The sequence below is a fragment of the Molossus molossus genome, unplaced genomic scaffold, assembly GCF_014108415.1.
Source record: "Molossus molossus isolate mMolMol1 unplaced genomic scaffold, mMolMol1.p scaffold_m16_p_18, whole genome shotgun sequence".
Classification (NCBI taxonomy): Eukaryota; Metazoa; Chordata; class Mammalia; order Chiroptera; family Molossidae; genus Molossus; species Molossus molossus.
Genome location: NW_023425353.1, coordinates 11,338,860 through 11,350,921, shown reverse-complemented (window position 1 = coordinate 11,350,921; position 12,062 = coordinate 11,338,860). Strand labels below are relative to the sequence as shown.

The window sequence follows — 12,062 nt, the reverse complement described above, 5'->3', positions numbered from 1 at the left end:
CAACATCATTTCTTCACTGGGGCTTTAAATTACATACACTCAATCACCTTGCAGGATCGTCACTGCCTTTCGGGAGATTTCATCCTTAGGACAGTATACAGTATATGGTAATAAAGAGTGTTGGATGCATCATGGGTCGTTTTCTCTGCTCTTTTCGTTGTAGTTATCTTTGTCTCTTCTGTATAGCACGCATCTGAACCTGTCATTCTCCTGCTCAAAAGCCTTTATGAGATCCCCTTTGTAGCAAGAGGGTGCCTCCACCACAAAGGCCCAACTCCTCTGATGATATCTTTACTTGAGCACTTATGGCCTTTAGCAATAGCAAATCATATACACGTCTGTCTCTCTCTATGCCCAGTGAATTCTGTATTTCTAGGGGCTAGAACAGTGCTGGCCCAGGGCAGGGCCTCAAACATTGGTGGGAGGAACTCCTCAGTGGATCCCACCCAGTGCATTGATTTCATGGCAAAATGAATACTTGGGCTGCAATATGCAGATAAAGATACAGCGACTTTGATCTCTTAACCAAAGCCCCCGGGTACTTATGCATGTACTAAGCTGCATTGCTGAGTAAGTAGCAAACATTATAATCTAAACTTCCAAACCAGAGAATAACTTCAGGTGTCTTAATGCAATTTAAAATGATTTAAGATAATTCAAAATACTTTTTATTTAAATTAAAATAAATTGTATCTACAAGAAGAAATAAGGCTATGATGATATTTTTATTCTCTAGTGTGGTATCTTTGTCCTTTACAATGAGCTGTTGCACTTAAGAAAAGTGAGCTTACTTCTGGGTGGACACAGTAGTGGACATCTGTCATTCCTGCATGTACAGTAACCTTCCTCAGGAGAATTGCCTTTCCTCCACTCTGTGTGGTTCTGGGGTGCGGGTCGAGCAATGAGTCCCACGGGGGCAGTATGTGAGCCAAGTCAGGCAGAGATCAACACGTGGCCCAAGCATCCAATGAGACCCTCCTCTGGAATCCTATACAGCAGCTTGGAGAGGAAAGCTCTTTCTTTTACTTATGGAGCTAGGATAAAAGCCGGTGCTATCAGGTTGCTCCCAACCTTCCCACCCCGACCCCAGGCACATTAAAGAAGCCTGTCAGGAGTTGGAGAGATCAAAACACACGAACATTCTTTATCCCTGAGTCCAGTTCCTCCAGGCATTTCCTAGCTATGCTGGCCAAAAGTTTCCTTTTCTTGCTTAAGTTATATGAGGGGTGTGTGTGTGTGTTCACTTGCTTTAGCAAGAATACTGACTTAATAGTACTATTAAATAAGTCCCCAATTAAGCTTTCATGTATATGGACACAAGCTCTCTGGGGAAGAATCTTGGAGCATCTGGAAGGATGATGAATAGAGGCAAATACTTTAATAAATACTTTAATAAGGCCAGGGGACACCCTAGACAGTTCTTCTTGGGGAGCCAGTTCTTGACCTCCAAGACGACATCCTCCTTGCGATGTATCAAGGACCCTGAGCTAGGAGAAGTCCTCTGCAGCACCTTGCATTTCCCTTTGCCAGAGTCAGAATGCAATGACGTGTTTGATGCCTGTGCCCTCTGCTGTACTATCCGCTCCCTGGGGGTAGGGACCACGCCTACTTTGCTCGTTGCTCACACCCCTGGTACCTGGTACGGATCCTGGAACTTAGTGGGCATCTAACAAATGTCTATGGAGTTATTTTGCAATATTTTATTTTGAAATTAATGGCAAAGAGATCAATCAACTGCCTCCTATATTCTTCGGACATCCAAAGGGCAGTCCCTGGATCAGCAGCTTCAGTATCACCTGGGTGCTTGTTAGAAATGCAGGTTTCCAGGCCCCAGCCTGGAATCTATGTTTTAACAAGATCCTCAGGGATTTATATGAACATTAAAGTTTAAGCTGCATTGTTATATGTTCCATTTCTGAAATCAAATAATATATCCATACTACACACTTAGAGTTGGATGTTTTCTTTTAAATAATAATAAACAAATAATAACAGATAATATATATAATGAGTGCTAACTAAGTGGCAGGCACTGTGCTAATAGCTTTGTTTGGAATAAGTGTTTTAATATTCGCAATGACACTTTGATGGAGGAAAATAAAGTGAGGATTAAAGAGGTTAAAACTCTCTGGAGCCAGGAGAGTGTAAGAAACCCTGAGAGCCCAGGTGGGTCCACGGGGTGTTTTCCTGAAGCTGTGTCTGCGGGGTCCCAGCACGTGGACCTGCACACCACCCGCTGTCTCGCTGGACACTCAGGCAGTGAGTGGATTGGGGTGAGGCCATTATCTCTTGGCTGTAAGGAAGGGAAGCCTGGTTGGGGGGGGGGGGATGAAGGCTCCTGAATAGTGTGCAGGACCCCAACTAAGGTCCCTAACTGCCCATCTTATTTAGAAACCTTTAGGCCTTGGTTTTCCTATCTGTCAAGTGAAAGCTTGGGATTCGATGACTGAGAAAAAAACCCCTTTTTGGTCTTACAATTTTATCACTAATAGTCACAAGTGTTTCTAGCTTCGACGTTCAACATGTGGGCTTAGAAATTAGCCTCATGTTCAAATTCTGTCTCTGCAATTAACAAGCTGTGTAATCTTGGGCAGCTTACTCAACATGTCTTCATTTCTAACTCTTTGTATTCTTATGTCATTGAGTGTAAGTGGCATATTTTAATATTTCTGAATTGGGCGTATTTAGACTTGATGGCATCTAACAATTTAGTTGGTAGCACTTTTTTGTTGTTAGGAGTACATACACTGGTGGTGCATCTTGTAATGAATGGCCTTTTAGGTTCAAGGAAATGTGGTAATAAAATACTTCTTATGCAGTTGTGGGAATTAAATGAGATATGCATGTAACTACTAAACACATACTACATTCTCAATAAAGGACAGTCGTCATCATCATCATCACCACCAGCAGCAGCTTTTTTTTCTAGTAAAAGAAACACTGGTTTTATATTTATTGGTTTTATGGCATCTTTTTTTTTTTTTTTTTTAATCCTCACCTGAGGATATTTTTCCATTTTTTGTACAGATAGAGTGGGAGGGAGAGAGAGGAAGGGAGAGAGAGAGAGAGAAACATCGACGTGAAAGGGACACATCGAATGGCTGCCACCTGCACGACCAACCAGGACCGGGGACAAACTGCAACCGAAGTACATGCCCTTAGTGGGAACCGAACCCGGGTCTCTCCGGACCACAGGCCGACGCTCTAACCGCTGAGCCAAACTGGCCAGGGCTATGGCATCTTTTTTTAAAACACATCCTCTTCCTCCAAGACCCTCCTGGTGACAGTGCTGGACCACGTTTCTCCTGCCCTCCTCACTTTTATAGCATTTAGACGAGGCACTAGTCTGCAAAATAACACGAGCTTGGAAACCCTGACTTATGCGTCCCTGAAACACGCAGGAAGGAAAGAGAAACATTTAGTTTCTTGTGTAAGACATGAAGCACGAGGAGCCGTTCATTTCAGAAGGGCCTGGAGCTGGGACAGGGGCTCTGCCCTCACCCATCCGGTGGGCGGTGGCCCTGCACTGTGTTCGAGGGCTGCTGGCTTCCTTGTCTCTTTTCTCCTTCCACTGGCCTTGGACCTGTAGGAAGTTGACTGAAGACAGGGAAAGATACTGAAACTCATCACTATAGAATCGCCTTGGAAGTCCTTTGGATAGACTTGTCCTACTTTAGAAGGTTTCTGTCAATTGGGGAGGAAAAAAGTCTTCAGTTCTTTGGTAATTTCAGGGAATCTCAACTACCACCAGGAAGACTTTAAAATGGAAAGATTTCGGCAATGATCTGATCCCAGAAAGGACTGTTCTGTTTCTTGGTAATTTTTCTGGATTAAAAATTGTAGGTATTTTTGAAGTTATCCATTCAATGAATGGATATTATTCAAGTGCCCACAACACCAGCTGGGAAGGCTACATGTAGGACAGGGACAAAAAAGCATGGTGTCTGAATTAATTAATTAATTAATTAATTAATTATTTTTTAATCCTCACCCGAGGATATTTTTTCATTTTTTTTTGTTCAGTTAGAGTGGGAGGGAGAGAGAGAGAGAGAGAGAGAGAGAAACATTGATGTGAAAGGGACACATGGAGTGGCTGCCACCCACACAACCCAACCAGGGCCGGGGACAAACTGCAACCGAGGTACATGCCCTTAGCGGGAACTGAACCCGGGTCTCTCTGGACCGCAGGCCGACGCTCTAACCGCTGAGCCAAACTGGTCAGGGCAAATAGTGTCTGAATTTAGAAAAAGCTAGTTCAAATCTTACTTGAGAAATTTATTTATCCTCTCTAAATTTCAGCTCCCTCACCTGTAAAAGGGATAAAGATAGAATCAGATCTTCCATATAAAGTCCTTAGCACAGAGCCTTGGCCCATAGGTAGGTTGGCTGGCTGGCTGGCTATCTATCTATCTATCTATCTATCTATCTATCTATCATCTATCTACCTACCTACCTATCCATCCATCCATCCATCCATCCATCCATCCATCCTCTATCTCATTTTGCAAATCTTTGGTATATTTGAAAGAAAATTGTTTTATTTCAAGTTTCAGTACAATTTTTATAATGCTCAGAAAATTGTACAAGTATTTAATCAATAATTGAGCCAAAACATTAGTAGTAGCAAATCTTCAGAGCTGGCTGGGTTCAGAACATGTGATGGTTCTAATGGAAATGTATTTAAAATAATAAATTTATTGCACTTTTCTTTCATAGAGTAGCAGCCTTTTACTTTGAGGTCCCATAATTTAACTGAACATTTGATTTCTAATAATGCCACCAGACAGAAAGCAAAAGTCCACCAAAAAGCCACCTGCAGAGTGCCACAACTCCTCGAAGCACAGCCTAGCGAAGGGCTCCATGGTTGGCCGCATCCCACCCCCAGGTGCACCCGCAGGCCCCACTGTGCGCTGCCACCTCCGCACAGCTGGTTTTGAATCCCCACCCGTGTATTTGTGCTTAGCTCCTTCCGGGGAAATTGAAAGAGAAGAGGGAGGGTAAGAAAAAAGATGAAAAGGGCAGGGAAGAAGTAATTACGATTATGATTGTGATTGAGATTTGTTTTGCTTAGAAGAGGCCTCAGACATGCCAAGCTGCGAACCCGTCTCTGCCTTGACCTTAAACTGTAGGCCTGGTTTTACGCTATTCCTCCTTCTCAGTCCTTTCTCTTCATCAACACCCCTGTGATTGTCCTGGAGTGCACATCACCCAGGCACCCTCTTGCTTAGAGTCTTTAATGGCTCTCTATCACCTTTGGATGTGAGACCTGTGGAATTTTTCATTTGAAAAAATCCCTATGCCTGCAAAAGTTGGCACAGATTCCAGGCTAAGAAACTTTGGATTGTGAAATGCAGCCTGAACTCTGTATTATTAAGGCATATAAAGGCTTTGAGATCTTGCCTCCTGTCCGCATTGCCATCATCAGCACCCAGCATTTCATTCTGTTTGCAACCACAATGATTACAGAGGAGTTTCGACCACGGCCTCTGCCTGGGCTCAGATTCTGGCTCTACCCTTACTCGACTGCGAGTGTGTTATTTAATCTCTCTGCATCTCAGTTTGCTCTTCTCTAACATGGGAATCAGAGGAGTCTCCACCTGCTACCCCAAACCCCTTAGGAGGTGTGTCCGCCTCATAAGGGGTTTTGAAGATTAAATGACTTAATACATATAAAGCACTTTATAGTCACACCTGGTACATCATACACATCGAATAAGCATTAGCTATTTTTATTAACGACATGGTTTTAAGTATTTGCACATATTACTCTATCTAGGATGCCTCTCCACTTTCCAATCCCAGCTCCCTTTCCCTGATTCTAACTTATCTTTCAAGACACGGTTCAATCTTTCCAACCTTGTGAAGATTTCCAAGGCATTCTGACAATGTCCTCTTATGTGTAACTCGACAGTGGGTGCTGCCACATACTTAATCTGTAATTGACACCATGCACCCATTTGCACATGGGCTTCATGTAGTTAACAGCTGTTTGCCTGTTGTTTACATAGTCCTGGCTTTCACCACAGTACCGCCTGGTAGGCTCCCACTAAACACTTGTGGAGTGAGTGAATGAGTGAATGAGTGAATGAATGAATGAATGAATGAATATCTTCCCTCCCAGGGAAAGAAAGGCACATGTGTCTTGAACATAGGTTCCTGAGTCTTCAAATACTTCTTCCCAGCCTGGTGTTTGGCCTGTGCTCAAAAATGCTTTCTGAGTTGATCTGAAACACATTCAACTTCGATGAAATGAAATACGTTTAACTTCAATTAAATGATCATCTTTTGGGAATCCGTTAGACTTCAAAAACAAGAGTTAATACTCTATATTTATTTATTAGAGCTTTCCTCACAATATGCTTGGAAGTTGTTGGACTAAACAAGAAGAACATGTCTGGAGTCAGAGAGTTTCTAAGTGCTGCCTGGTCCCGAAGCTTCCAGCGAAGCCCCGCGTGGCCGCCCGGCCCGCACCCCGCCTCACCACACGGCACACACGGGAACGACACAAACACGACTTCCTCTGTCTTGGCTGATAGACATTCATCAAAGAACACAAACTTCCCAGTAGGGTATAAAACAGAAAAAAGGAAATGAAAAACAAAAAGGAAGATCAGTTTGGTTGCAGTAACTATTTTTTAAAAGCACATGAGGCCAAATCCCTGGAGTCCAGAAACCGAGGATGAACTGAAGTTTCGTAGCAAACCAGAATTCTATTCCTCCAAAGCTTATGCCTTTACGGAAATTCTACTCTATAAAGGGTAACATCTAATAGGCATGAGGGATATTGAGACAGCACAAATTAACTCCTTAAGTATTATTGCAACTCCACACCAGTCTTTGGGAGTACATACATTAAGGAGCTATTAAAAAAAACAAAAACAAAAACAAAAGCTAAATGTAGCTCAACAATCCTGATAGTTTATAATGCATATACAGTTGGTTCACCTGCGTCCTTTTGATTCTCTATGTGAAAGAGAGAGCACAACAAGGAGAGAAGAGAGAGAAACAAGAACACATATGCAGGATTAATGAGCAAGTGGACCAAAATGCCCCCCACTTATGTGTGATACATGACATTGGAAGAAAAGGTTGCCCTTGGGTTCCCACCGCCCCGAAGTATGGGGGCCAGCAAAAAAAGGCTCCTTCACAGAGGTGGAAAATGCTGCACAAATAGAAAATTAGTAAAATTAAGTTTAATGTGAAATCAAGCTATGAAACATACATGAACTCTCCAAGTGACAATTAAGTCATATGTTCTAGCCAAAGCTTAGAGGACAAAGACAAGTCAAAATCTCCAGAGAGAACAAGGGAAAGCTTCCCAGCTTGAGAGAGAACAGAGAGGAGGCATATAAGATCTAATTTTTACAGAGAATGGACTGCCTCGTGTGATCTTACACCCACAATAGTTTGACGTGTTAAACATGGAAAAGAAGGCGTGCTTTTGCCCCAGCTGTCCTTCATCCGACCCCTAACACATTGCTCCCAGCCTAGATGCTACCTTTTGATTGTGTACCAGTGACAAGCACTTTACAAATTGGGGTTACACACAAGCAAAGTAAAAATGCATTCAGGTCACAGACAGAATAACTGAAAAACTTACAGACAAATTTGAGTTTATCACAAACAAATGGCTTAATTGTCTAACCTGTTTTAGGTGGAAAAAAGTGACTGGACTTCTCACACTGGGTTTCACAGACAGAATCAACAGACAAGCCAATGCTAAACAACTTGAAGCAAGGAGAGTGAGTTGGTTTGGATCTGGATTTTCTTGAAATAATGAAAACAGAAAGAGTGAAGACAGCATGGCGAGGAGGTGGTAGGTACTCACGAATGGTTAAATCCATCACTTGGGAGGCCAAGCAGAAGACAGGATGCTCATACATTTCTCTCTTTTTCCCTATAAAAGAGGATTTGGGCATGCAAGAGGCTTAGGTCAGAGGTAAAGAGGTTAAGGTCATAGGTTAGAGGAAAACGTTACATTAGCTCAAAGGAAAATAGCCACAAAGTATTTTGGGATAAACACAGGATAAAAGAAAAAGGAGTTTCAAAATTGGAGATCTACTGGATTAACCATTCAGCATGCCGTGAGTCACGAGAGAGATTGTGACTATGATTTTACACGTCTCTTTAGAATTGTTTGCAAGAATACAATGACCAAAAACATCATGAGTAAAGGGAAACAGAATTTCATTGATTTAAGGCTCCAAGATACTAAGGATTTCAGACTTTAGTATCTAAGGCTCTTGAGGTATTTCTTCATAAACATAGTCTCCAACAATATTACTACAACTTCTTTCCAAAATTCTCCGGGAACTATGCTGTCAATGCTCACAGAGGGGCTCAAATGTAAAAATGGAAGGTTTCTTTTCTGAGTGTAGGATCGGAACCTTGTAAAAGAAAGTTGTCTGGTAGTAATATCTTTAAAGCTGCAATGTCTCAGCCTACGGTGGACTATGTTCATGAAAGAAAACCTGATACATGCAGCCAGAGGATGTTGGGTTGTCTGAATTAACAATCCCAGCATGCTTTGAAATTGGCGTCACAGCCACTTTTGCAGAGGTAATGTCAAAAAGTGGCTGAGCCAATCGCGAACAAGGAAGGAGAGAAGCAAAGAGAGCAGGTAGTGTGGAATGAGGTACTTCTCTGAAAAGAGAGTTGGAAAAAAAAGATTGGTTTCTTCAAAGAATCCCCAGACCTAAAAGTCACAGTGCAAAAGATAATTAACACAACCAAGAAGAATTGAGGCACAAAAGGAAATTACAGACCAGCTGATCTACTTTGGAAATGAATGCATTTTTACTTACAGATCTTAAAGTTTGTTTTTGGATATATTTATCTGAAAGAAGAGAGCAGATCTTACCAAGGCTAGTAATAGCTAGATCAAGACCTACGAGGCAGCAGCCATGGCAACTGAACGTTTCTTGATTCCATCCCATCTCTGGCCTTGCCTAGAATTCTTGGTGCCCGGTTGACATTACCAAATACAACCAATCATTGTGTCCTGGGAAGGTAAATGCTGGAACAATTATTCACTAATATAGCCCTCTTAACGATCTTCTCGTTCCTCTATTTTTGTCACTCATTACCAAGTCAAGAGTTGATAAACATCCTTTTAGTGCCCAATTCTTAAGTGTTTCTCCCTGGATGCATAACAATGAATTCATTACCACTGGTACACAATTTGCATTGTCAGACAGACAAAATTGAGAGAGGGAGACATGTAATGTACAGAACACTGTGAATTTGACATGATCTTAACCTGATTCTCTAGGGAAATAAGGACTTTGGTAGGGTAAGTGATGGGTTTTGGTGGTTGGGTAGGTCTTTTTTTTTTCCCCCCAGTCACATCCTGAAGGCAGACAATGGGCATTTTCTGGTGTTTCACATGTGAGAGAACATCAGATTCCAGGATGCGGACACATTGAGTTTTGCACACAGAACTTCCACATTTATACACTTACACCACTGGTCAAGTTGGGTGTGGTTTTCAAATCACCCTATAGCAGCCAACAGGGTAACAATGAAAAGTGATTAATACCTCTGCAAATGAATAGGTCCCAAAGAACCATATCTTTTCAAGTAGAGTTTACTCAGTGACTTTTGGGTGATTACTTCGTCATCAGTGACTGCTTCCCTGAAACTTGAGAAGGCAGTGGTAAAGACCATCCTAGGTCTAGTGTAACAAAAAGGCAGGAGCTTGACACAAACCAGGAGCCATCAGAGAGGGCTGGACATCACCTTGCCATCAAGTTTGAAATGCTACCACAGACAACTCTTTGCAAGTTCAAGGGGCAAGAAAGAATTCAGTAAAGTCTTGCTGTTGCTTTATTCAATTCTTGTTTTACTTATAATGCTATCAACACACTACTTAGTTTTCTTTTATTTAAAGAAGGTAGCAATCCTGCAGAACTCTTTTACAGGAAGACATAAGCCACAGAGCAAACTTAGGGCCGACTCAGGCTCTCAGGAGGACCTTAGTTATCTGGGAACATCCCACGTTTAATGTCCCTGCAAAGACTGATCTTTGGGCCTCTGTTCTTTCTTTCATTTATTTAGCTACATCCAAGGAAGATTTCACGTTTTCACATTTTGAGTGCTTTCTAGTTTCAGCCTAACATATTCAGATGGACCACCGTTTTCTGGTGCCCGTCAGAAAAGAGAGACTTCCCCAGGGAGGCATACAACGTTTTAAATGGAAAACTTGGGGCAGAAGGGCGCCTTACCTTCGATTTTGGCATACTCTGATAGCCGAGAATAGTTGACTAAAGCAGCCTGCTCTAGACATTTACGGATGACTGTTTTTACCTCCTCTTGTGGCACTGGAGTAACAATATCTTTCATCAAAACCTTAAGGTGGGAAAAAAAAGTGTTATTAAGATGGTTCAACTAATTGCGGTACTCATTTATCCTTCTTTTTTTATTTTGTTGTTTTTTTTTATCCTCACCCGAGGATATTTTTCCATTTTTTGTACAGATAGAGTGGGAGGGAGAGAGAGAGAGAAACATCGATGTGAAGGGACACATCGAGTGGCTGCCACCCACACGACCAACCAGGGCCGGGGACAAACTGCAACCGAAGTACGTGCCCTTAGCGGGAACCGAACCCGGGTCTCTCCGGACCGCAGGCCAATGCTCTAACCGCTGAGCCAAACTGGCCAGGGCTCATTTATCCTTCTTAAAGAATCCAAATGCACAGTTAGGATGGCAAAGCCTGTCCGTGAACCAGGGAAGGGCTAGGAGCATATCTTCAATAGATCCAACTATTTGGAGCTTGGAGGTACAACACCTGGATTTTGGGCAGTTTCCTCATGTTTATTCTGATATTTGAGGAATGATAAACAAAAATCACCAAAAAATGACAAATGACAAATTCATTCAACCACAGTATTTCACTACAACTATGGGCATGTCTCCCTGTGTATGTAATCTGTCTTCTGCTTTCATTCTTACCCTTTCCAGGAGCGAGAGGGTAGCTTTCAGTGCACCTTCGGGCCGACCAAATGGAAAACAATACCTAGAACAGAGAAAATTCTTCAGGTTGCCCAGTTTATTACATTTTAGCATGAAATATACTGACATTTGATGCCTATAGAAATTCTCCCTGAGGAACAGAAAATGTGTTTTATTTTGTCACGTTGTGTTATGTTAATCTGAATTCACACCATATATGTGTATATATAATGTATATATGTGTATGTGTGAATGATGACTAGAGACTCTGCAAACGTCTGCAGCAGAGAAGAATATTTAGAGTGATGACAAGGCTGTGTTTAGATTTCTATTGTAAAGGAGAACCATTTGCTCGCGCAAAGGAGACTTAAATATTGTAGAGACCAGCACTAACAAATATTAGTTGAAAAAGGGTAAAATTCAAACACACTTACTTAAATCGCTAAAGGGTTAATGTGGAGAATAAAGGAAAGTATTTTGAGCAAATCCACAATTCTGCAAATTGTCTTTCCTTGATTGTGATTTTAATTGTTATTGGATTTTTCATTATTGGCCATGCATCTTGTGTATAGTGAATGCCCAATAAAGATTTATCCAGGGGCGTTTACATGGCACAGACAGGACTGCGTCGGGTAACACGAGGAGTTCCATTGACTGTTTCAGGCTGTCACCAGCCCTTGGGGACACTGCTCCTCATGGTACAAAGGGACCAGCATGAACTACTTCCGGTCAGACTGGCCTGGGGCAAGTTCCTGAACCTTTCTCAGTCTCAGTTTACTTGTCATTTAAATGGGGCTTATAATAACTACCTTATGCAATTGTTCTGAGAATAAAATATGATGAGATGCTTGTCCAGCCCTGTATCTGGAAGTGTTGGATAAGAAGGACTGATTTAGTATGCCATTATAAGTGCTCTTATTGTTTTTGAGTTACTGGCTCAGGTTTCTGGTCCGGAACCACAGTGCAGCATTAGAAATATCTAATCTGTTCCAAGGAGTGGACCTGTGGCACAGGCTCACACGTGGACCCTGCCACCATCTCGAGGGTGTGGAGAAGAGTCAGCCTGCCAAGGCAGATCCAACTTTCCTTCTGTGAGTAGCCAGCTCATCCCG

At 42.2% G+C, this 12,062-nt stretch overlaps 1 protein-coding gene across 17 annotated transcripts in view; it reads right to left on the bottom strand.

The window, feature by feature from the left end:
- CADPS (calcium dependent secretion activator) overlaps positions 1-12,062 on the bottom strand; it is a 479,176-nt gene that overhangs the window by 109,774 nt on the left and 357,340 nt on the right. For 10 of the 17 annotated variants that reach the window (XM_036266617.1, XM_036266610.1, XM_036266613.1 and 7 more), the window contains 3 exons: positions 10,951-11,014; positions 10,224-10,347; positions 6,946-6,963 (listed from right to left, as the gene is read on the bottom strand). In XM_036266617.1, the coding sequence (XP_036122510.1) occupies positions 6,946-6,963; positions 10,224-10,347; positions 10,951-11,014 (206 nt within the window). The remainder of the gene's footprint in view (positions 1-6,945; positions 6,964-10,223; positions 10,348-10,950; positions 11,015-12,062) is intronic. The other 7 variants (XM_036266612.1, XM_036266616.1, XM_036266622.1 and 4 more) reach the window with 1 other exon arrangement.